Source organism: Bubalus bubalis, chromosome 4 (genome assembly GCF_019923935.1).
Source record: "Bubalus bubalis isolate 160015118507 breed Murrah chromosome 4, NDDB_SH_1, whole genome shotgun sequence".
Lineage (NCBI taxonomy): Eukaryota > Metazoa > Chordata > Mammalia > Artiodactyla > Bovidae > Bubalus > Bubalus bubalis.
Window position 1 is genome coordinate 64,461,673 of NC_059160.1, and position 24,376 is coordinate 64,486,048.

A 24,376-nucleotide genomic window follows, 5' to 3' on the forward strand; every position below is an offset into this window, starting at 1 on the left:
TTGCCCAACTCTTAGCCTTCATAGTCCCCTCAATCTACTTTTCTATACGCAACCTCCCTTCCCTTTAATGAGATTGCCAGTCTGCATATGTGCTTCAGGCTGGTATTAAATCAATATTTAATAGTCACTTTCTCTTTTGTTAATAAGACATCTACATTAATTTTTAATTGTCACTAACGTTAAGTTGGAGAAGGCAATAGCACCCCACTCCAGTACTGTTGCCCGGAAAATCCCATGGATGGAGGAGCCTGGTAGGCTGCAGTCCATGGGGTCGCTAAGAGTCAGACACGACTGAGCGACTTCACTTTCACTTTCACTTTCCACTTTCATGCATTGGAGAAGGAAATGGCAACCCACTCCAGTGTTCTTGCCTGGAGAATCCCATGGACGGAGAAGCCCGGTAGGCTGCAGTCCATGGGGCTGCACAGAGTCGGACACGACTGAAGCGACTTAGCAGCAGCAGCAACGTTAAGTTCGGAGAAGGCAATGGCACCCCACTCCAGTACTCTTGCTTGGAAAATCCCATGGACGGAGGAGCCTCGTAGGTCGCTAAGAGTCAGACACGACTGAGCGACTTCACTTTCACTTTCATGCATTGGAGAAGGAAATGGCAACCCACTCCAGTGTTCTTGCCTGGAGAATCCCAGGGATGGCGGAGCCTTGCGGGCTGCCGTCTATGGGGTCGCACAGAGTCGGACACGACTGAAGCGACTTAGCAGCAGCAATGTTAAGTTAGTGTCCCTAACGTAAGTAATTCAGACACGACTGAGTGATTAAGCACATAGTGAAGTCGCTCAGTCGTGTCTGACTCTTTGCGACCCCGTGGAGTGTAGCCTACCAGGCTTCTCTGTCCATGGGATTCTCCAGGCAAGAATACTGGAGTGGGTTACCATTTCCTTCTCCAGGGGAATCTTCCCGACCTAGGGATCGAACCCGGGTCTCCCGCATTGGAGGTGGACGCTTTAACTTCTGAGCCACCAGGGAAGCCCTAAGCACATAGCACAACATTGTTTATCATAACTCTCAACTCTAGAACTCTGATTCTTATGAACTCGAATCTAGAGTAAGCCATTGCGAGTTGCCTCTGTCATGACAGCGCCACTTCAGCAAGAAAGTGGGGCCTTCGGTTTCTGGCTGCTTTAGAGGATTAAAGTGCGCTGGGCCCTACACGTTAAGGTCTCCTCCGGTCCTCCCATCAATAATGTGTCGCTCTGGCACCGCACCTAAGGCCTCTCGATCTCTATGACACTCCTTTCCTGTTTTCTAGCGTTGCATGATGGGAGAAACAGTCAGCTTTCCGGGAGCCAGGCCAGGGGGACGGCTTTATTCGGGACTCCATTTCCCGGCGTGCCTCGCGGCGGTCGGTCCGCCCTCTGGCGGGAGACCGGTTCCGGTTGCATCAGCGTGGGGTCCACGGCGAAATGAGGTTGTTCGTGAGTGAGGGCGCTCCGGGGAGTCTGCCTGTGCTGGCCGCGGCCGGGAGGGCCCAGGGCAGAGCGGAGCTCCTCATCAGCACTGTAGGCCCAGAAGGTAGTCGAGCTGGCGCTGGTGGGCGGTGGATGAGACGGGCGGGACTGCAACACGCAGACAACGACCCCACAGTTGCCTTCGCCAACACTCCAGGCCCCAACACCACGCACTCCCGTCAACTTCCTCCCACGTTATCCTTCAGCACCCGATACCTTCTTCCCTCCTAGTGACATCTTTCATCAGTCACTTCCCTTAATTAGCCTCAGTGTACCTTTCTCTCATTTCTGGTCTCCCCTCCTTCCTCTCCCAGGATCTCGTCTCACTCCGGTGAACCTCCTTCCCCTCTCCAACCTCCCACACCTACTAGGTACCCTCCCCACACGTCATTCATATGATAACCCCCAGGTTTTCTTAGGAAACCCTACTTTTCTCTCCTAAAGACACAGACACACATGCTCCCTTCGGTTTACCTCTTCTCCTTCCCAGCCATCTGTTTGTGTGACTCCTAAGCGGTTCTCTTGTCAGTTCTCCCAGGGTAGCTCAGATCATTTTCAGGTATTCTTGTGCTCAGTCTCTCAATTGTGTCCAACTCTTTGTGACCCTATGGATTGTAGCCCGCCAGGCTCCTCTGTCCATGGGATTTTCTAGTCAAGGATACTGGGGTGGGGGCCATTTCCTTCTCCTGACGCAGGGATCGAACTCCTGTCTCCTGCATTGGCATGTGGATTCTTTAGCACTGAGCCACCTGGGAAAACACCAGATATCCTGGTTATCTTCAGCTGTTCCAGTTCTTGGCTGCAGCACTACTCCAGTACCACCACATCCTCTCTGCAGTCCCCATCTGTTTCAGCTGAACACCTGCTTGTCTCTCCAGCTCATTCTGGACCCACCCCCTTTCAGAGGTCCTATCCTGGACCCTCTCCTGGTGACTGCCCATCTCCCCCGCACCCCCTCTGCCCCCCTAGTACCCCCCCCCCCCACGACTGTGAAGATGTTCTTTTAAGTTGACATAGTATTTCTTGTCTCTCTTTTTCACCCATCTTCCTCCCCTGTGTCAGAGTGTGTGGTCCCATTCCTGACCCGGCCTAAGGTCCCTGTCTTGCAGCTGGATAGTGGCAACTACCTCTTCTCCACCAGTGCAATCTGTCGGTCAGTATTGGTCCTTGATGCAGGGAGGTGGCTGAATAAAATCGGGTTACTGTCCTCTGTGTGACCTTATTTACAACCGGCGTGAGAAATGGACTCGACCAACAAGCCCCTTTAATTCTCCCTCTGTTGCTCTCTCCCTGGGTAGATACTTCTTTCTGTTATCTGGCTGGGAGCAAGATGACCTCACCAATCAGTGGCTGGAATGGGAAGCAACCGAGCTGCAGGTGGGACTGAGATGTGGGGGTTGGGAGGCAGATTGTTGCTCTGCACGGCCGTCGTGACCCGTGTCTCCTGTGTTTCAGCCAGCTTTGTCCGCTGCCCTGTACTATTTAGTGGTCCAAGGGAAGAAGGGAGAAGATGTTCTTGGCCCAGTTCGGAGAGCCCTGACGCATATTGACCACAGCTTGAGTCGTCGGAGCTGTCCGTTCCTGGCTGGGGTGAGTTGGGCCTTGAAATCGGGGTTGGGAAAAGCTGTATGGTATAAGAATTAAGGAGGAAGACTGTATTCAAAGTTCAACCCCTCCCCCCTCAACTGCCCCTTACTAGCAGTGTAACCTTTAAAACTCATAACCTCTTTAATGTTCATTGTTTCTCGTCTTTGAAGTGGGAGTGATGTTAGTAAGTACCCTTCTCAGTGAGTTATTGTGAGAATTGAGATAATTTAAAATGCTTAACACAGTGCTTGATACTTAATAAGTGTTTAGGAAATGTACAGTATTATTATATCCATGGGAAGAAACTGAGTGTCTCACCTGTGTACTTTTTCTTTTTGTTTCTCAACAAAGGAGACAGAATCTCTAGCTGATATTGTTTTGTGGGGAGCGCTCTACCCGTTACTCCAAGACCCATCCTATCTCCCGGGTGAGAACTGTGCATATCACTTCTCCACCAGCCTGAGGAACTTGGTGTAGGGGTTACAGAGTGGGCAGTAGACTATTGAGGACCTATTCTTAGCTGTAACTTGACAGGGCAACTATAGCAGAAAGACAGCTGAGGGAGCTGGGAAAGGCAGCTAGAGAAACTTCATAAAGAAGGGGAGGAGGTCCCCTTCCAGCTACCGATTCTAGGTCTTGTTGATTGTTTCCTTTCTCCCATGCCCACAGAGGAGCTGGGTGCCCTGCACAGCTGGTTCCAGACACTGAGTTCTCAGGAACCATGTCAGCGAGCTGCAGAGACTGTGCTGAAGCAGCAGGGTGTCCTGGCCCTCCGGCCCTACCTCCAGAAGCAGCCCCAGCCCAGCTCCCTTGAGGGCAGGCTTGTCAGCAATGAGCCTGAGGTTTGGAACAAAGAAGAGGGGTAGCCACACAGCCTCAGTGCCTGAGGTGGCGGGGGTGGCTTGGAGAGAGAGTTTGAGCACAGCTGTTAACTATGTCAGTTCTTGGAGAGAGTTTCCTTACTCTCTGTGCCCTTCTTACCTGGTGAGGGATACTGTCCACTCTTCATAGGAGGAGGAACTGGCTACTCTGTCTGAGGAGGAGATTGCCGTGGCTGTAGCTGCTTGGGAGAAGGGCCTGGAAAGCTTGCCCTCTCTTCGGCCGCAGCAGAATCCAGTGTGAGTAGGCACAGACTGAGTGGGGCTTGGTTTCTTATGTGGAAATTGTTGATAGAGCCAGTACCTGCCTGTTTAATCCCCATTGCTGACCTTTCTGTAATTCTCTATCCTCTTAACCTCTTGGCTAATATTTTGGACATACTGTCCATCAGTTCCCCCCCACACCTGTGTTTTCAGTTACTTTCTACCTACTGATTGTACCTTAGTCTGTTTTTCCAGTTCAGATTGTTGTTCTGAGCTTTAGACATCTGTCAGACTACCTCCTTGATTCCTCCACCTCCACTGGCATTGCAAACTCATCATGTCCAAAACCAAACCTCTTACCTTCCCTGCCAGCTTCTCTTTCTCCTTTAGTCACTTGTCTTAGTGAATGACTCCCACCTTCCACCTAAAGATCCAGGCCAGAAATCTTGGTGTCATCTATCTGTACCATTTTCTCATCTCTCCCTGTTTCATTTACTCCATTACCAGGTCATTGATTCTAACTTCTAAGGAGTCCTTGTATCCATCCCTTCTCCCTGTCCTCACTGCTGCTACCTGAAGTGGGGCCTTGCCATCTCTTACCTTCTCCTTCCCTGCTGTCCTGTGCTCCATATTGTCACCAGATGGCTGCTTAAAACTGCTGATATTATCATCTCATCCTCCTTTTCAGAATTCTACAGATGGTTTCTTTGTGTACTTCACCTGGTCTTTCATGACCTCGCTCCTGCCTGCATGCTTAGCATCATGCTTTATCACTCTTCTGATAGCTAAGATAATATTCACATACATAGTGGGAATTTCCTGGCTGGGTCCAGTGGTTAAGACTGGCGCTTTGACTGGTGAAGGCCTGGGTTCAATCCATGGTCAGGGAGCTGTGTGGTGTGGCCAAAAAAAAAAAAAAAAGTCACACCCGTATGAGGATTTTTCCATCGAAATGAAGTATTTGTAGTTCTGAACATGTTGTTCAATAAAGATTTATGTGTCCACTCCTTGTCAGGCCCTGTGTGCTGGGAACTGGGTCTACAGAGGGGAACAAACAGTCAAGACTCTGCTGTCATGCCACTTTGAGCCTAGTGTTATAGACAGGTATTTTAAAAACTAAGTAGTATGAAGGAAAAAACAAGTGCTGTGAGAAAATGTCACAGGAGGGTAACTTAGAAAAAAACAACATTTGAACTAACAATTGTGGGAATTCCCTGGCAGTCCAGTGGTTAGGACTCCATGCTTTTACTGCTGAGGGCCTGGGTTCAGTCCCTGGTGGGGGAGCTAAGATGCCACAAGCTGCGCAGTACAGCCAGAAAAAAAGGAGACCTGAGACTTGCCAGATGAGTAGCAGTTAGTCAGGCAAGGGTAAGTCTGGGGAAAGGCTGTCTCAGATAGAGGAAGCATCTTTATAAGGAATTTCTAAAAGGCCAGTGGCTGGAGGCTGGTTAGTCAGGGGACAGCTGGGTCAGAATGAGCTTTGAGAGGAGGGCAGGCTGAGATCATATACTCACACCTTGGTGTGTTTGCTCATGCTCTTCTTCCTGGAAGGCCTGTGTCTCCCCTACCTGCTGGACAGTTGTTCAGGAGACTGGGTCTGTCATGTCCTTCTCTGTACAGCTTGAGAGTCTTAAGTGCTTCATATTCTGGCAGCTCCCGTTGTTACATTTTATGGTAATTGTCTCTACGTGTCTGTCTCCTCACTAATCTGTAAGCTTATTGAAGGTTGGGACTCTTTTCTTTTACATGGAGTATCTTGTAGCACAGGGCCAAGTATTTGGTAGAAAATGGTAAAATTTGAATGAGTTAGTGAAAGTTCATCTTTTGTTCAATCACTCATTTTGAATATTTCTGTGAGTACCTACTGAGGATTGACTTGAAGGTAATAAAGAATAGGAGGTAGATTTTCTCAGGTGTCTATACAGGCTAACTTGTTTGAATGCATACTTAGAGGAGGAGACAGTTGGTGTTAGAGTAAATGCTAGAGCAGATGCTTTTGCTTCTGATTGAAGTGCACCCCAAAAGTCTTGAATCTGGCAAATTCCCACCCATTCTTGAGAACCCAACCCAAGTAGTTCTGCCTCTGTGGAGTCTTTCTTTATTTTTGGCTGTGTTGGCTCTTCATTGCTGCGTGTGGGTTTTCTCCAGTTGTGGTTCATGGGTTTCTCTTGTTGCTGAGCATGGGCTCTAGACACGTGGGCTTCAGTTGTTGTGGCTTACAGGCTCTAGAGCGCAGCCTCAGTAGCTGTGGTGCATGGGCTTAGTTGCTCCTTGGCATGTAGAATCTTCCTGGACCAAGGCTGGAACCCATGTCCCCTGCATTGGCAGGTGGATTCTAAACTACTGGACCACCAGGGAGGTCCCTCTGTGGAGTCTTGGGCTGGAGATGCTCAACTTCCTTTGACCTCTGTGAGCACTTTGTACCTCTGATCGCACTGATCCCAGTAAGAAGTTATATGATAGAATGTACCCTCCTTGAGGGCAGAACCCTGGGCATACTCACCTTTATGTCTCCACTGTAGTAAGCACGCACAAGATGAGAGAGACTTTACAGAGTGACACAGAAAGGAGCACTGCAGCGTGTGTGGTACAGGTTGCTTAGGGGGTCAGGATACAAGGATGACTGGGTGGAAGGCCGATTGTCAGTGAGGGAGGGTTTTCCTGAAGGAGCTTTCTAAGCTGGATTTCAGAGAAAATATGGTATTCAGTCATGGGGAGAAAAGTCAATGAATGCAGGAGAGATTGGTGAGCACTTCCTGAAGAAATGAGCTGTAAAATGTTCCAGGAAGTAGATGGACCATCTAACCAGATATACAGCATGCAGCTGGAAAGAAGGGTGAGGTTAACGGGAGGAAATCATTGGAGTCTCTGTTAGTAGATTCCAAGACTCGGTGAGCCTGCAGGGTGCCTACGGTTGAAGAACATGGTAATCGTTGGGAGTTGGCTGTTGTAAGTTAAGAATGGTTTGAAATAACATTGTAAATCAATTATACTTCAAGAAAAAATATTAAAACTGAAAAAAAAGAATGATTGGAAAGATGAACCCTAGTGAGGTGTTAGTGCTGGGGAGGGCAGTGGATATAGGATGTGTTCAGCCGAGCTGTCATGGGTGACAAAGCACGGAGAGAGAAGAGCAGATTGAGTGACCTCTGGCGGCAGATTGAGTGGCATGACTAGGAATGATCCTGGGACAGTGGGGAGGAGATTATGGCTATGAAGGCAGTGGCTGGTGCCTGCTGGTTTGAGACAGGCCATGAGGAAGTGGCTGACCCACATGGGTTAGGGCGTGAAGAGTCCTGGGATATGAGAGGACTTGGGAACGCTTGTGTGTGGGTTGATGGATTGTAAGCATTTCAGGTCCTGACTAGAGGTAATGTTAACATAGCACTTGGAAAGAAGGGGAGAGGTGTTCTTGGGTGGTGTTAAAGTCCAGGGAGTTAGTGAATGATGGTTGAAGAGAGCCTGGGGAGAGTTGTCAGTACTTGGGAGGCTTGAGCCTGAGAACCAGCTGATGGAAAAGGAGCACTTAGGATTATAAAGAGGGACAGAGTTCCTTGTGGGAACGAGGCTCCTTAGGAGCAGTACACGAGGCTTGCTCGCTATGGGCAGGGCCCTGTATTCGCAGCTGGAGGGATCTCATGGCTTTCGGGCAAGTTTAAGCTCTAGCAGCTTCGTATGAGGAAAGACTTCGGATGGACGTGACTCTGGGCAGTAGAATAGATGCATCTGGCTGCTCCGTGCACTTTGGGAGCGCTCTTGACCCTCTCATCTCCCCCTGGACTGTTCTCTTCCTTCTTCCCTACCAGGTTGCCCGTGGCTGGGGAGAGAAATGTGCTCATCACCAGCGCCCTCCCTTATGTCAACAACGTCCCCCACCTTGGAAACATCATCGGCTGTGTGCTCAGTGCCGACGTCTTTGCAAGGTGCAGCCAGCTACTGGGGGAGGGCCCCAAGGAGGCAGTGCGCCCCAAGGAAATAGGCCTCAAGTAGGGAGACTGGAAGGATCCTGGGCGCAGGGAGGGGGCTGAGATGGGGCCTCATGATCACTACATTCCTTTTCAGGTACTCCCGGCTCCGTCAGTGGAACACCCTCTACCTGTGTGGGACAGATGAGTATGGTACAGCGACAGAGACCAAGGCTATGGAGGAGGGACTAACCCCACAGGAGATCTGTGACAAGTACCACGTTATCCACGCTGACATCTACCGCTGGTTTAATATTTCGTTTGACTTTTTTGGTCGGACTACCACTCCACAGCAGACCAAGTAGGTGTCCTTTGATCAATCATAAATGGAGGGGGTGGGGGGCAGTGGGAATGTTGAGGGGACAGAAAGACAGAAGGAACCACAGTTGTTGCTCCCCCTGCCCCCAAACATCTGGGTATTGTCCTGAAATGTGATGTGTCTCAGGCATTATTATGGGGAGTCATTGAGTGCAGAAGCCTGACCAGGGCTGCAGGAGCCACTGAGGTGGGGAAGAGACAGGACTTATGCTCACAGGAAGGATCTGCCTCGCCTCTCCCACCTCCCTTCTCTTACAGTCTTAGGACAGCCCCTCCCACTCCTGTGTGTTTATAGCAAACATTCATTCTCTTCATTCATTCTCTACCTGATTGTCATGCCTGTAAATACTACACAGTAGGTAGGCTGCCAGAGAGTGCTGTGCAGTTTAGCAGTTGGACTGATTTAATTTTCAGGACATATCAAAGAACTAACCAGTCCTATCCTTTTGGAGATTGTTGTTAACAAAGAATACAAAACAGATAAATCTGTATTTGACCAAAGTAAATTCTAGAGTGATGAAGAAAGAGATCATGTGGGGAGTTGTGAGGGGTCTGGGCTCATCAGTAAACTCCCTACAGATGACTAGAGGGCCTCTCCCTGATTTCTTTGGCACTTGGACTGGGTGAGTTTGGGTCCTAGGTGGAGTAGCAGGAAGGAGGGGTGCATTGCTTCCTCTGACTTCCCTGGTCTCTTCCACATCTCGTCAGAATTACCCAGGACATCTTCCAGCGGTTGTTGGCCCGAGGTTTTGTGCTGCGAGATACTGTGGAGCAACTGCGGTGTGAGCACTGTGCCCGCTTCCTGGCTGACCGCTTTGTGGAGGGTGTGTGTCCCTTCTGTGGCTACGAGGAAGCCCGGGGTGACCAGTGTGACAAGTGTGGCAAGCTCATCAATGCCATTGAGCTCAAGGTAAGAGGAGGGTCTCCTGGGAGCCTAGAAGGAGAGAGTGTCTAGTTTTAAGGGACTGTCACTTAGGATGTTTTTTTAAATGAAGTATAGTTGATTTATAATGTTGTATTAATTTTTGCTGTACAGCAGAGTGATTCAGTTATACATATATATGCATTCTTTTTTATATTCTTTTCCATTATGGTTTATCCTAGGACATTGAACATGGTTCCCTGTGCCACACAGTAGGACCTTGTTGTCCATAGGATTTTTTTTTTTTTAATTTTTATTGTTTTGGCATGTGAGATCTTAGTTCCCTGACCAGGGATTGAACCTGTGCCCTCTGTGTTGGGAGCACCGAGTTTTAACCACCTGACTACCAAGGAAGTCCCTCCATAGGATTTTTGATTTAGCATTCAAGACCTTTCACCAGTGGCTCTTTTTACTCTAGTCTTAGCAACTGATCACTCATACTGAGCATTTACTATGTGCTTGGCATTGTGCTGGGAAATAGATAAGTTGAATTCATACTTTCCTACCTTTTCTCCTGCTTCACACCAGCTGTTCTGCATTTGTTTAGTTCTTCCTTTCTTCCATAAATACCACCTTTCTTCTACTCCATGTTTATTCATTTGGTAGTTGTTCATTTATTCAACAAACTTTTTTGAGTCTTTACAGTAGCGTTGTCATAGTTCTGGTTATTGAGATTGTAGCAATGAACAAGACAGATTTTTATCTAGTGCGAGAGAAGACCAGCACTAAAGATAGAATGTAGTTGCTGTAAGCTTCCAGGAATATGTAATAGAGTGACTTCTGGGGGGAAGAGTTGAGCTGGGTGATGAGGGAAGTCCTCTTAGAAGGTAACATTTGAACTGAGTGTTTAACTGAAGAATGAGAAGGAGCCAGGAGGCGATAAGTGGGATGAAGAGTATTCTAAGCAGAAGGACCAGGAAATGCAAAGGCCCAAGGCAGCAGAGCAATGAAAAGGGGAATTGAAAAGACCAGTGTGGCTCACAGTGGGTGGGGGTGGAGAGGTGGTGGTGGGTTGAGATGAGGTCAAAGACGTAGGCAGTGACCAGATTTCCGGGCACAGTTAGCCCTCTTGGAGTGGAATGGCAGGCTGCTCTGTGGATAATGGGTGGGAGGGAAGCAAGAGAGAAAGCGGGGAAACCAGTGTGGAGGCCAGAGTGGCGGTAGCTCAGAAATGGAGTGATGGTAGCTTGGACTAGGTTAATAGCAGGGGGAATGAGGGGGCAGGGAAGGATTTGAGATATGTTTTGGAGGCAGACTCTGTGGAACTGGACAGACTAGAATTTGAGGTGATAGGTAAGTCAGGAGAATGGAGACTTTACGTTTTTGGCTTGAGCAGCTTGGGTGGCTGGTAGCACCATCTACAGACACGGGCAAGACTACTTGAATTGCTTTCTGGTAGAGTATGGTGATGCTGTTTGGATTTGTTAAGTTGGAGATGCTTCCTTAGACATCCAGGGAGGGATGTTAGGTAGGCAGTTGATACAGGCACGTGGAGTTCGGGAGAGAGATCCTGAGAGAGTTATAATTTCTCACCTTCAAAAACCCAGATCAAAACTCACTTGCAGGCTTTCATTGACTTGCCCCACCCAACTGTTACTCCTTTAGCTGTCATACTTCATTGTTTGTACAGTCATGTCATGTCATGCAGATAAATATTTCTCGACATTTTGCCATGCGAAGGCCCGTGCTTGTTTTTCATGCAAGCCCGCTCTCTCTGCTTGAGCGTAACTTCCTCAAGGAGAGGAGCCATGTGTCTTCTCTTGGTCGCTCTTTTCACTCCTCACACAGCTGCAGAGCTGTCTAGCCTGGGTCTATCTAGCCTGTGCTCAAGAGAATGCATTTTTCCTGTTCTTGGGAATGAAAGGACACAGACGTGAAACTCTGTAGCAAAAGTTGTGCCCTGCAGACCTGAGTCTCCAAGCTCAGAACCGGCCCAAGTAAGTAGTTCTTACTTGGTGGGGTGTGAGAATGAGGTGAAGTGTGGTGGCAGACAGGGGACCTCATCTCTCTGTGCCTCTCCCCTCACCTGGACAGCTCCTGGCCTGCAGCCTGATTCCAACTGCCCTGCCCTGGGTCACCCCTTCTCTTGAATTTCCCTTCACAGAAGCCTCAGTGTAAAGTCTGCCGGTCGTGCCCTGTGGTGAAATCCTCTCAGCACCTGTTTCTGGACCTGCCTAAGGTGAGTGGGCCTTTCCCTCAAGTCAGTCTGCACAGCCTCTCCTGCACCCTCTGCCTCAGCAACAGGCAGAGACAAATGTGTACCAAATCACTCTCCCATGTTTTTAATTTCCATTTTAAAATCATGCATGCTTAATGTAAAAAGATGTAATAGGAGAAGAGCACAGAGTGAAAGGCCAGGCCCATCTGCCAAGAGGTAGTTTTTACTGCTCATTTTACTCTGTAGCACTTGGCATGTGAACGTTTTATTTTTATTTTTGTGATTATTATTATTTTTTAATCGATTTATTTATTTTTGGCTGCACTGGGTCGCTGCAATCTGGCTTTCTCTGGTTGTGAATGGCAGCTACTTTCTGGTTGTGGTGTGCTGAATGAAAGTATTTTTATGCCTTTTGTCTTTTCCTTCATGTAAATTAGATCATGGCATTCATATTACTCTGCATTCTACTTTCTTTTACTTCACAATTTGTCTTGACCAATTTTTCACTTTAGTGGATCTGTCTTTTTTTTCGTTTTATTTGTTTTAAAAATTTTTGGCCATACCCTGTGGCATGTGGGACCTTAGTTCCCTGACCAGGGATCAAACCTGCACCCCTTGCATTAGAAACTGGAGTCTTAACCACTGGACTACCAGGAAGGTTCCTATTTATTTTTTAAAAATATTTATTTGGCTGCGCTGGGTCATAGGTTTTAGTTGCACCCCACACAGGATCTTCTGTTTTAGTTGCAGCTTGCAGGATCTAGTTCCCTGACCAGGGCCATCTGTATTGGAAGCTCAGAGTGTTAGCCACTGGACCACGAGGGAAGTCCCTTTTTTTTCCTTTTAAACTTTTATTTGGAGATGATTTCAAACTTGCAGAAAGACTTGTGGGAATAAGCAGTTCCTAGAACAAAGAACCTTGTGTTCTTTACCCACAAGAACCTCATGTACCCATTACCCAGATTCCCTGGCAGTTAAGATTCTGCTCCATTTGCCTTAGCATATTCTCTGTCTCATACGTGTATGTATATGTACCTATAGATCCTCTTTATTCTTAAATGCTTCATTGTATATTTTCTAAGAAAAAAGACATGTTCCTGCATAACCACAGTATGGTTAACAGCTTAAAGAAATTTAACATTAATATAGTTGTGTGATCTACCATCCATATTCCATTTTTGTCAGTTATTCCAATAATATGCTTTCTAGCATGTTTTTTTCTGTAGTGCTGAATCTGGCTCTGAATAATGTGTTTAGTTTTTCTGTCCTTTAGTTTCCCTTAATCTGAAACAGTTCCTCAGCCTTTATCTTTTATGATATTAACAGTTTTTAAGAATATAGACCTTGATCCCCCTTTCAAAACAGAATATTCCTCATTTTGCATTTATTGACTGTTTTCCTCATGATTAGATTCAGATTACGCATCCTCAGTTGGAATATTGTATAGATGATACCATGTTCTTTCCGGAGGCATGTGGTGGCCATTTCCCCCTTATCAGTGATGTAAATTTTGTTCAGTCAAGATGTTACTAGGCTTCTCCACTGTGTAATTAATATTTCGCCCCTTGCAACTTAAAAGCAGTATGTGGAAATGCACATTTAAGACCATGCAAGTATCTTGATCTTCATTGAAAGGGTTCCTCTGAATTTAGCATCCGTTTATTTAACCATTTTTACCTGACCAGGTTTTTATTAAGATTTGCCAACTCTACCACTCTCTCCACACTTACCCTTCTCCGTCATTCATTTATTTATCTGCTTACCATCAGTGTTGACTCATGGATTCCAATTTTTTTCAATGGTTTATAACTGATTCCTGTCCTAAATAATGTTGATGTTCTAGTTGTTCCTTATTTGGCCAACGGGAGCCTCAGGGTGGTTTCTCTGGGCGTTTCTGAGGTCTCCTATCATTTTTAAGCACTTATTTTCTAGCATAGCAGGATATTCTAGATGCATCTTGTTCCATCCTGGGATCAAACCATTTCTCCACCAAGCTGTGTTGTTTTTTTTTTTAAGTAGGGAACAGTATTAGAGGCCAAGTTTTGTGTGCGCATTGCTCCTGGATGTCTTTGCTTCTCAGCTCTGTGAGCAGAAAGTTAGGCATTTTATTTTAGGTTCACACTGACATTCCATTCCAGTCCAGCCCCATGGAGTTCTTCTTCACTTGCCCTCATCCCATATTTTTAATCTCCCTTCTTCCACACAGTAAGTACTCTGGTTTCCAGCAACATTATTTACTCATTTATTTGATCCTACAGTACACCTAAAAATAATTTCAGAATTGCTTCACCCATACTGCTACCAAAAAACCTACTAAGGTGAGTTTAGGGTTAGTTTGCAGTCCTGCTCCTTCCCCTACAACTGAGGGTATGTAATCAAATGTGTTCAACATCGTCTTGGCTCAGTTTTTTCCCCCTTTCAGTGTGATTATGTTACTGAAATAAGTCAATAATTTAGGTTCATTTGCTTCTAGTTTTTTTTTCTCTCCTCATATTTGTTTTTTGAAAATATAGAACGTTAGTATGCTTCTAAATCAAAACCCTGAGAAACCTGCCGTGCTGCAGTCTGCGAGGTCACAAAGAGTTGGATACGACTTGGCGACTGAACAACAGAATACTCAGAGAAGGGTCCTTCCCCTCCTGTCCATGCTGCCTTGTTCTCCTGTCTCCTGTAGGCGATCGGTTTTGTTTTCTGATTTAGTCTTAGTGTGTTTATTTTTGTAAAGATAAGCTTTTTTATATATATATATGTAAAACATTTTATATATATATAAAGATGAGCAGATGAATGTATGTATACATATGTATCTATTTTCTTCTTATACAAAATATAGCACACTATACATACTGTTTTGCATTTTATATTTTTCACCTAACAGTATGTTCTAGAAATCATTCTGTATCATGACTACTCCATACATGTCAGTTCATAAAGATCATTCTTACTCAGTCTTCTTTTGTTTTTGTTTTGGCAGCATGCGGGGACCTTAGTTCCCTGACCAGCTGTCAAACCTGTGTCCCTTGTGGTGGAAGAGTGCAGCCCTAATCACTTGGTCACCATGGAATTCACTGTTTTTTCCTTTAAATTTTTATTTATTTATATTTTGGCTGTGGTGGGTCTCCATTGCTATGTGAGGGCTTTGTCTGGTTTTGGCAAGTGGGGGCTACTCTTGTGGTGCTCAGGCTTCTCATTGCTGTTGCTTGTCTTGTTGCGGAGCACAGGCTCTAAGCATGTGGCACACGGGCTTAGCTGCTCCACGGCATGTGGAATCTTCCCGGACCAGGGACTGAACCTGTGTCCCTTGCATTGCAAGGTGTATCCTTAACCACTGGACCACCAAGGAAGCCCTGTTACTTAAATAGTTGCATAGTACTTCATTCTGTGTGGGTACCATAGTTTATTTAACCAATTTTTTGTGTTCATCATTTAGGTAGTTTCCAGTGTTGTACAGTTAAAAATACTGTCGCAGTGAATAACCTTGTGCATATGTATTTTTGTATTGTGGGAAGTCTGTCTTCAGGATAAATTCCTTAAGGGATCACTTGCTGTGTCCAGAATAAATGCATATGTAGTTACGGCCTGGTTTTTCTCAGTAGGTATTGTCCAGTTTACCTCCCTCCTAGTGGGTGTCGCCCGTTTGCCACAGCCTCACCAGGACAGTGTGTTGTTAGGCTGCTAGTGCTGTGGTGTTTCTGTGGATGAATCGTGTGAACCATTCCTTATGAAAGGTTTATCTTTATTTTTCTGCTTATAAAAGCGATAAACACTTGTTTTTAAAATTTCAGAATGAAATAGATGGTGTAAAAGTGGATGTTCCCCCTAATCTCATGTGAGAATAAAGTACTAAGATATATTTTTGGGATTATGTTAATCTGTGTATTACGATTACTTGTTTTTATAATGATAGGATTATATCTTATATTACTATTTTGAAGTTTGCTTTAGTTAATGTATTTCTGAGATCTTTACATACTTTTTAAAAGCGTTAATAAGTATTTCATTGGTTGATATACCATAGTTCTTTAAATTCTACTGAACCAAGTGAATTAGTTTTAATTTTTGGTGTGATGAGCGGTGCAGTTCTCTTATAAATACATCTATACACACTTATGTGAAAATTCCTGTTGAAAAAAATCCCAAGTAGAATTGCTATGGCGAAGTCATGAATCCTTAATTTTAATTATATATCAATAAATGACTCCAAAAAGCTTGTATGTATTTATCCTTACGCTGACCACACATGCGGCTGTCACAAACCAGCTCTGTGCTTCTCTGCTATCAGCTGGCAGCGCGGGTGGAGGCGTGGTTGGAGAAGACGTTGCCTGGCAGTGACTGGACCGCCAACGCCCGGTTCATCATCCGTTCTTGGCTTCGAGATGGCCTCAAGCCCCGCTGCATAACCCGAGACCTCAAGTGGGGAACCCCTGTGCCCTTAGAAGGTTTTGAGAACAAGGTAAAAAACCCTGTGCTTTATTCAGATCTTGTATGATTCAGCTTTGGGGTTGAAACCCTGGGCGAGCAGAACAGACCACTGGTTATGCCTTGTTTCAGTCTGAGACTCTGGGTCAGCAGGGGTCTCCGGTGTGCTTGCATTCGACCGTGTCCCCTCTCTCCTGGCCCTCCAGGTGTTCTATGTCTGGTTTGATGCCACCATTGGCTACCTGTCCATCACAGCCAACTACACAGACCAATGGGAGAAGTGGTGGAAGAACCCAGAACAAGTGAGTAGTTCTTGGTTAGCCTGTCCATGGGGCTTCCCAGGCAGCACAGTGGTGAAGAATTCTCCTGCCAATGAAGGAGATGTAGGAGATGTGGATTTGATCCCTAGGCTGGGAAGATCCCCTGGAGAATATAGCAACCCATTCCAGTATTCTTGCCTGGAAAATCCCATGGACAGGGGAGCCTGGCAGGCTGTAATCCCTGGGGTCACAGAGAGTTGGACACAACTGAGCATGCACACATGTACCCACTGCCTGTCAGAAGGGTGAATGTGTAGCGGGGTGGTTAGGATTGGGTACCTGATCTTTCTTAGGCCTTTGAAGAGGCTCTCAGGAGCTCTGTCTCCCAATTATATTTCATAGGTGAACCTGTATCAGTTCATGGCCAAGGACAATGTTCCCTTCCATGGCATAGTCTTTCCTTCTTCAGCCCTAGGAGCTGAGGACAACTACACCTTGGTCAGCCACCTCATTGCTACAGGTACCCTGGGAGACTGAAGATGGGGGTGTTCCTAGGGGGTGAGGACCAGGGCAGTGCTTGGAAGTTCCTGGAGAGGTGCTAGGTCTTGAGTTAGGAATTGAGGTGAAATAGGAAACAGTTAGAACATGGACGCTCAACCCAGAAAAAGGAAACAAGGACCTGAAGACAGCAGAAGTTCAGAGCTAAATTTTGTAATGGGTGGAAGTAAAGGGGAAAAGATCACATTGGAGAGGAATCATCTCCCAAGTTCTATGCAGGCCAGCTACTCTAGAGCTGAGGTTGAGGAAAGAAGAGTTAGTGGGTCAGGGACGAAGGACATGATTTGAACAGATGGTTGGCATTCTCCTTCTCTGTCCAGAGTATCTGAATTACGAGGATGGGAAATTCTCTAAGAGCCGGGGTGTGGGAGTGTTTGGGGACATGGCCCAGGACACAGGGATCCCTGCTGACATCTGGCGCTTCTATCTGCTGTACATTCGGCCTGAGGGGCAGGACAGTGCCTTCTCCTGGACAGACATGTTGTTCAAGAATAATTCCGAGCTGCTTAACAACCTGGGCAACTTCATTAACAGGTGGGATCTGGTGAGGGGTGAGAGGCAGCAGATAGCTGGGAGTGGTGGGGGGAGCGGCTTGTAAGGGGGGGAAGTTAGTTGTAGAGATGTGATTTAGCAGAGTTTGTCACAAAGTGAATTTTTGCTAATTATTTTATTAATGTTATTAGAAGTGTGTCCTTTCCTAGTGCAAGTTCACTCGCAGGCCACTTAAAAGTTTGACTGAAAAAAGGGGTTTTTTTAGCACAGGGGTAGGAGATTGGAGTTTTATCACTTCAGTCTCACTTTCCATTATTAGTCCCTATCTAAGCTATTCTGCAATCTAAAGAAATAATCTCTGTGGCTACCCACCCTTTCAGATTTGGTTATTAACCACAATGATCAGGTAGGTAGTCTCTGCAAGAAGATGTATTTGTTAGATATCAGTTAATGTATATATTTCAGCTTGATCATTTCAAGTTACTGACTTCTGAAAACCAAAGGTTACTGAAAACCTTATATGAGGGATATGTTTCCTTTATATGACGGATATCTGTATGTAAAGTATGTCTGTCACGTGCAGACATTTTCTTAGGGGAGACAGAAAATAAGTTTTGCTTTCCAGCTTGAGGGAGCCAGGTGGCTTCAGTTCTGAGAAAATGTAAAATTATGAAAACCGTGTCCAATTTTCTGTAAGGAGACTGGGCAGTAACTCTTCTTCTTTCTTCCCCTCCTTCCCTACTCCCATCCAGAGCTGGGATGTTTGTGTCCAAGTTTTTTGGGGGTTTTGTGCCTGAGATGGTGCTCATCTCTGATGATCAGCGCCTGCTGACCCATATCACCCTGGAGCTCCAGCACTACCACCAGCTGCTAGAGAAGGTTCGGTAAGTATCTACACCTCTGTCTCAACTCCGTGATCTGCTGGCATGTTGACAACCCCATACTGGTACCCCCAGGACCTTACACCTTGGCCTGCATCCTTCCTTCCCAGGATCCGGGATGCCTTACGTAGCATCCTCACCATCTCTCGCCATGGCAACCAGTACATTCAGGTGAACGAGCCCTGGAAGCGGATTAAAGGCGGCGAAGCTGACAGGTGGGTAAGAAGGTAGTGTTGGCTACAGAAATAAAGTGACTGGCTGGATGTGTCCTCTTGGAGGTCCAGACTAGTATTTTTTCTTCCCCAGGCAGCGGGCAGGGACAGTGACAGGTTTGGCCGTGAATATAGCTGCCTTGCTGTCCGTCATGCTCCAGCCTTACATGCCTACAGTTAGTGCCACCATCCAAGCCCAGCTGCAGCTCCCACCTCCAGCCTGCAGTATCCTGCCCACAAACTTCCTATGCACCTTACCAGCAGGACACCAGATTGGCACGGTAGGTCTGCGAGTTGAAGAGCCAGCCTCTCTCAGAATTTTTTTTGAAAAAATTATTCATTTATTGGCTACATTGAGTCTTTGTTGCCACACATGGGCTTTCTCTAGTTGAGGCAAGTGGAGCTACTCTCGAGTTGTGGTGCACAGGCTTCTCGTTGTGGTGGTTTGTCTCGTTGGCTCTAGGCACATGGGCTCAGTAGTTGTTGTGTATGGGCTTAGTTGTCCCAGGGCATGTGGGATATTCCCAGACCAGGGATTGAACCTGCATGCCCTGTGTTGGAAGCATGGAGTCATAACCCCTAGACCACTAGGGAAGTCCTTCAAAATTTCTACCTTGCCATGCAGCCTTTGGAGGAGGGCTCAGGGAAGAACTTACTCTGGGTGTGACACTCTCATAGCTGTTCTCACAATGCATTCCACCCTCACCTCCACTCTGCACTTTAGGCTTGTTTCTGATATAAAGCCCTTGGTATTGGTTTACAAGCCCAATATTTTCTTTAGTCCATATATCCTCACTGTCCTTCATGCCAGAACCCAGGGGGCAGGGAAAATACAGGGTAGCCTCTTTCTGAAGACAAGGTGATAAAAATATGTATGTACTCCTATAAGGTTTTGCATCAACCTAGCATCATTAAATAGCCCAAGTAATCTTTGATCCTAATGAATGCCAGTGCCTTTTCTGAATTCTTTACTGAAATCAGCATGTATTTTGCTCAGCGGTACACTCAACCTTTCTTTTGGAAACCTGAGTTCCTAAATGTCAGAAGCTGGGGTGGAGAGGCCCTCTTTATAGTCAAATAAGAATTTATACCCCATCAGTGGATGATTCTGGAATTTTTTTCACAGGTCAGTCCCTTGTTCCAAAAATTGGAAAATGACCAGATTGAAAATCTGAAGCAGCGCTTCAGTGGGGGCCAGGTGAGAAATCTAAAGACTGCCTCACCCACCAACAGTCCTCCATGTCCCTCAGTAGCCCTCACTCATCTCTCTTTTGGCTCTGCTGCTTCCTCACTTAGTTTTTCTTTCCTGTCTTAGCTAGAAGAGTCCTTGGCATTAAAGGTAATCACTTGCCCCTGCGATCTTACGTCAAACCTGAAGTCAGGAGATGTTTATGGTAGCAGGTGCAAACTCTGTCCTGTTGTTGTTCTCAAGGCAAAAGCATCCCCCAAGACAGCAGCTGAACTGACAACAGCTGGACCGCAGCAGATCCAAGCACTGACCGAGGAAGTGACCAAGCAGGTGTGGGGCTGAAGCCCTATGGGAAGCTGGCAAAGCTGAATCCTAAATAGGTCCTTTCTGGTCTCACTGTTATTCCCCCACCCCCTCTCTTCTCAGGGCAACATTGTCCGAGAATTGAAGGCACAGAAGGCAGACAAGAACCAGATTGCTGCAGAGGTGGCTAAACTCTTGGATCTGAAGAAACAGTTGGCTCTAGCTGAGGGGAAACCCCTGGAAACCCCTAAAGGCAAGAAGAAAAAGTGAAAGTGAGAACTTACCATAGAAAGTCACTTTAATGGATATGGACAATAATAAATAAATGTACAATCTCTATATACACGCTGAGACCCTTTTCTATCGTCTCCCCTACTGAATCGATGGTGGTGGGGTATGTCATTGGCACTGGTGACGTGGTCAGTAGATACTTCCAGGAAGGGTCAGGAGTGGCCTGAAATGGAAGTGCTGGTCCCAACTGTTCATGCTTGGTGCAGATTAACCATCCGGTCAATCAGAGCTCGGCGAGTTGCCTCCACTTCCCTGGTCAGGCGCTCGATTTCCTGTTTGAGTCGTTCATTCTCTTCAGCCAGCTGTGCCACTTTCCTTTCATTTTCTTGTTCTTTCTCCTTCATGCGTTGCTTGCCAGCCCGGGCCGGGGACTGGCCACTCTGTTTCCGTTTTCTGGTTCTTCCTTGGTCTTCCTCTTCTTCCTCCTGAGCCAAGGAGCTCTGACTGGACTCTGGAGAGCAGGGGCTCTGGGAGGTGTGTGTGACCTCTGGTGGTCCTGGCTCCTCAGTAAGCCAAGCCAGAGAGGCGGGGTCAAGAGTGGTGAAGGTTTTTGATTCTTCCTTCAAGTAGATAAGGCAGGGTAGGTATGAATTAGTTGAGAAGGGAAGGGCAGCACCTCCTCTTCCCCCGGCATCAGGCCTAGCATTCTTACCTCCTTGTTTCCAGGGGGTGAAACACAGGTGCCCCGATTTTCATCTGAGGACAGCACCTCCTGCAGGTCCTCATACCAGGCTTCCAGCTCCCAGCTGGACAGTGCCCCAAAAGAGAAAGGCAATGACTCAGCTGCCATCTCTGTGGCTGGATCAGGCTCTGGAAAAGGACATACTCAGGATAGTGGGGGTGAGGAAAGAAGCTCCACCAGTCAGTCTTAGCACTAACCAGTCAGGTTAGCACACTGGCCTGCTGCCTGTCTTGGTAGATAAAAATTTATTGGGAAGCAGCCACAGCAGTTTATTCACATGTTGCTTTACAGCTGCTTTCATACTACAATAGCAGAGACGAACAGCTGTGAGATAAGACTATTCTGTGAGGCCCTCGACATCTTAAACATTTACTGTCTGCCCCTTTAAAATGTCTCAACTCCTGACCTAGAATGAGAGTCCCTTTTTGCTTTTGCCCAGCACTTGAAGAAACAAGTACCTGGACATGCATTCTTATGGGTTCCTAGTAAAAGTCTTCAGCTTCCCTTGGGGAACTCCACTGGTTGTTTCCAGGGCAGTTACCAGACACCTGTACTCCTTTCTCCTCCCGTGGGGGGAGCCTGGGCAAACAGTCCTTGGGTCCATCTAACCTTGGGTGGGGAATGAGGTGTGATGAGACCTCACCTGACTGTGCACTCAAGAGCCAGCTTTCAGTTAGGACATGTTCTAAGAATAGGGATTTGGTCACCTCTTTAAGGGCAGGCCAGGAGGATGGATGTGGCCTAACAGCAAAAACCTGCTCAGATTCAAACCTTCCTCTCCTGTCTTCTCTAGGTGTTTTCATAATTTCATAAGCAGCAACTCTTAGGAGCTGGTTTGGGGAAACGGTCAGTTAAACTTACCTGCTTTCAGGTGTGGTGATGTATGAAGATACACTTCCTTCTGGAACACTGTGGGGATCAAAGATAAATATTAGCCATTTTTGGAAGGGTGGAGAAAGGTTCTTTTTACCTCCAGCTTCCTACTGGTCCATCCTTACTTCCTATTGATAGTTATCAGTCTCTGTAGCCATTTCCAAGGACAGAGAAGAGCCTGACTTCCTTTATTTTTAGTTGCTGACATTTGTTGTCCTGATTACATAATAGCAAAATCCTGGCCAACTCAGCTTTTTCTAAATTCAAGGCAGTCTTCAAATGTGCCAGGGTAAGGACTGGACTACAGGGACGGGAACAAATCAAGTGGCCTTTTCCCAATTCTATTCCCACGCTGACCACCTTCAAATGTGTATTTTCAGTCTAGACTTCTCCTGGGACCTCCTTCTGGATATCTAATATGCATCTCAGACTTAATACATCCCAAGACAAACTTTGGCTAATCTTCCCCTACCAAGGTCTTTCCCATCTCAGTATACAGCAACTCTAGTCGCTTGAGCCAAAAACCTTGCTATCATCCTTGACTCCTCTCAGACCCCACAATCCAGTCCAAACGAACAGCAAAACTTAAACTCATTCTTCAAAACCTCTGAATCTAAACACGTCTCACCAATTCCATTTTTTCTAATCTAGATTAAGTTACTCTCATCTTTCCTAGGTGACTGCAGAAGGTCTCTCAGTTTCTGCTCCTGCAACCAACCCCTCCTGGAGTCTATTTACAACAGTAGCCAAAGTGAACCTTTTAAAACTTAAGTCAGGGTGTGTCATTCCTGTTTAAAACTTAATCTCACACATATTAAAGGCTGCTGCTGCTGCTGCTAAGTCGCTTCAGTCGTGTCCGACTCTGTGCGACCCCAGAGACGGCAGCCCACCAGGCTCCCCCGTCCCTGGGATTCTCCAGGCAAGAACACTGGAGTGGGTTGCCATTTCCTTCTCCAATGCATGAAAGTGAAAAGTGAAACTGAAGTCGCTCAGTCGTGTCTGACCCTCAGAGACCCCATGGATTGCAGCCTTCCAGGCTCCTCTGTCCATGGGATTTTCCAGGCAAGGGTACTGGAGTGGGGTGCCATTGCTTTCTCTAATATTAAAGGCTGAAGTCCTTTAAATGGCTTAAAAGGCCCTCCACAGTCTGCTCCTTCCTTGCCTTGTTTTCTCATTGACCTCCCCAGCTCTTGCTCACTTTAGTCCAGCCAACTGGCCTCTTGATCCCTAAAGATACTATACATGCTCCCACCTTAGGACTCCTGCTCTTGCTATTCCTTCTGGAAAGCTCTCTCTTCCCACATAAGTCTTTCATTTAAATATCACCTCAGTGAAGGAATCCCTGACCACCCAGTGTAATCTGTAACCTCCACTCAGCATTCTCTACCCTTCCATGCTTTAATGTTTTCTATGGCACTTTACATATTTGCTTACTGTATGCCTCTTCCCACTGAAATGTAAGCTCTGAGAAAGCAGACATTTTTCTCTCTTGTTTGTGGATAAATGCTGGGTACCAAGCTGCATGGCACACAGTAGGTCTGGTTAAGTATTAGGAATGAATGGATAAATTCTCCCCAATCTCTCACAGGGGTAGGAAAAGGAAGCTCAAAGGCAGAGCGGCAGCTCCCTGCCCCTGGGGACTGCAGATGCAATATCGTCCTGAGTCTTTCTCTGCAGGGCTGTCCTCCCTGGGGAACCCTTCTTGCCTTCCCGTGTGTGGGACAAGGCTTTCATCAGCAGTGTAGCCCCAGGCCAGAGGGCTGCAGAGCCAAACAGGGGGCTAGCCTGATGCAATGGTTACACAGAGATTAGTTGGAAGACAGGACAAGGGGAAAGAGGCACGCACCAATCCCAGGGGAAGGGCAATCCACTTGGGACACCCCAGGTGGCTTCCCACACTTAAAAGATCCAAGATGCTCTCCTGAGCAGGAGGCTAGAGGGCTTTGGGGAAAGGAAAACGCATCTCCGTTCCCTGTCCATCGATACCCCTCTTCCCTCAGACTTATGCCGGCTTAAGATTTTCTGTTCTCTGCAAGGGTGCGGAAAGAATGTTCTGCAGAGGTCCAGAAGCCCCAGCTACTGACGTGGCTATGCTGGCCCTGAGACGCTGAGGCCGAGACAGGATTGGGGGTAGGGGTAGGGGGAGGGCCGCCGGTGGCAAAGCGGCGGTAGCGGCCCGAACCACTGGGTCACCAGGCTTTTCGGGGGTGTGTCCTGTTGCCCCGCCTCCCACCGGACAGGCCTAACAAAGAGGCCTAGGGTCAGCAACGCGAGGATAAATCTTCCTCGCGGGGGCCCGGTCGTCTAACAGCACAAATCAGGGACTGTGCTCCGGGCAGGGGTAGGATGGTGCGGTCGTGTGAAGGAAGGGGTGTCTTTCTCGTAAGCACTACTTTCGAATAAAGGATTTTCCTCATCCCTCCCCGGGACAGTCACTTCTCTTCTTTGCGGAGGGGGTGGGGCTACACCCATAAGAGCGGATGCCCTAACTTTAAGGGGCCAATTCGTGTTCGAGAGGATGGGAGGGTAAAAGGTAGATGGGGAATCAGTACTCGCCTCTCTCCTCAGGTTCCGGCTTTGATTTTGGCTCTGTCGCTGCCACCCGCTCATCTTCAACATGATACACTCTATGCCTTAGACTCAAGCCTCTGACCTCGATCCTCGGAGCTGAGATCTTTTAACAGGGCCTTGCCCTCCTCTCTGGGCGGGTCCAGAGGC

At 47.0% G+C, this 24,376-nt stretch overlaps 2 protein-coding genes across 3 annotated transcripts; one reads left to right on the plus strand and one right to left on the minus strand.

Moving 5' to 3' along the window:
- The first annotated feature begins 1,339 nt into the window (after positions 1-1,339).
- Positions 1,340-20,155, plus strand: MARS1 (methionyl-tRNA synthetase 1). 2 transcript variants are annotated; one of them, XM_025283823.3, is made up of 22 exons: positions 1,340-1,530; positions 2,529-2,619; positions 2,765-2,843; positions 2,922-3,056; positions 3,405-3,480; positions 3,723-3,895; positions 4,065-4,171; positions 7,942-8,058; positions 8,198-8,401; positions 9,127-9,328; positions 11,445-11,519; positions 15,781-15,951; positions 16,124-16,219; positions 16,580-16,697; positions 17,056-17,269; positions 17,980-18,111; positions 18,219-18,323; positions 18,415-18,601; positions 19,447-19,518; positions 19,636-19,659; positions 19,753-19,839; positions 19,936-20,155. In XM_025283823.3, exons 1-22 carry the CDS (start codon positions 1,422-1,424, stop codon positions 20,080-20,082), a joined length of 2,721 nt encoding a protein of 906 aa, XP_025139608.3. In that variant the 5' UTR covers positions 1,340-1,421; the 3' UTR covers positions 20,083-20,155. The 2 variants fall into 2 exon arrangements, with proteins under 2 accessions (XP_025139608.3, XP_025139609.3); XM_025283824.3 differs by lacking the exon at positions 19,636-19,659 and having other exon boundaries at positions 1,342-1,530.
- On the minus strand, positions 20,093-24,328 carry DDIT3 (DNA damage inducible transcript 3). Its single transcript, XM_006077889.4, has 4 exons — positions 24,215-24,328; positions 21,647-21,694; positions 20,756-20,913; positions 20,093-20,663 (listed from the first exon to the last, which is right to left on the minus strand). Exons 3-4 carry the CDS (start codon positions 20,891-20,893, stop codon positions 20,295-20,297), a joined length of 507 nt encoding a protein of 168 aa, XP_006077951.1. The 5' UTR covers positions 20,894-20,913; positions 21,647-21,694; positions 24,215-24,328; the 3' UTR covers positions 20,093-20,294.
- Positions 24,329-24,376: the final 48 nt, after the last annotated feature.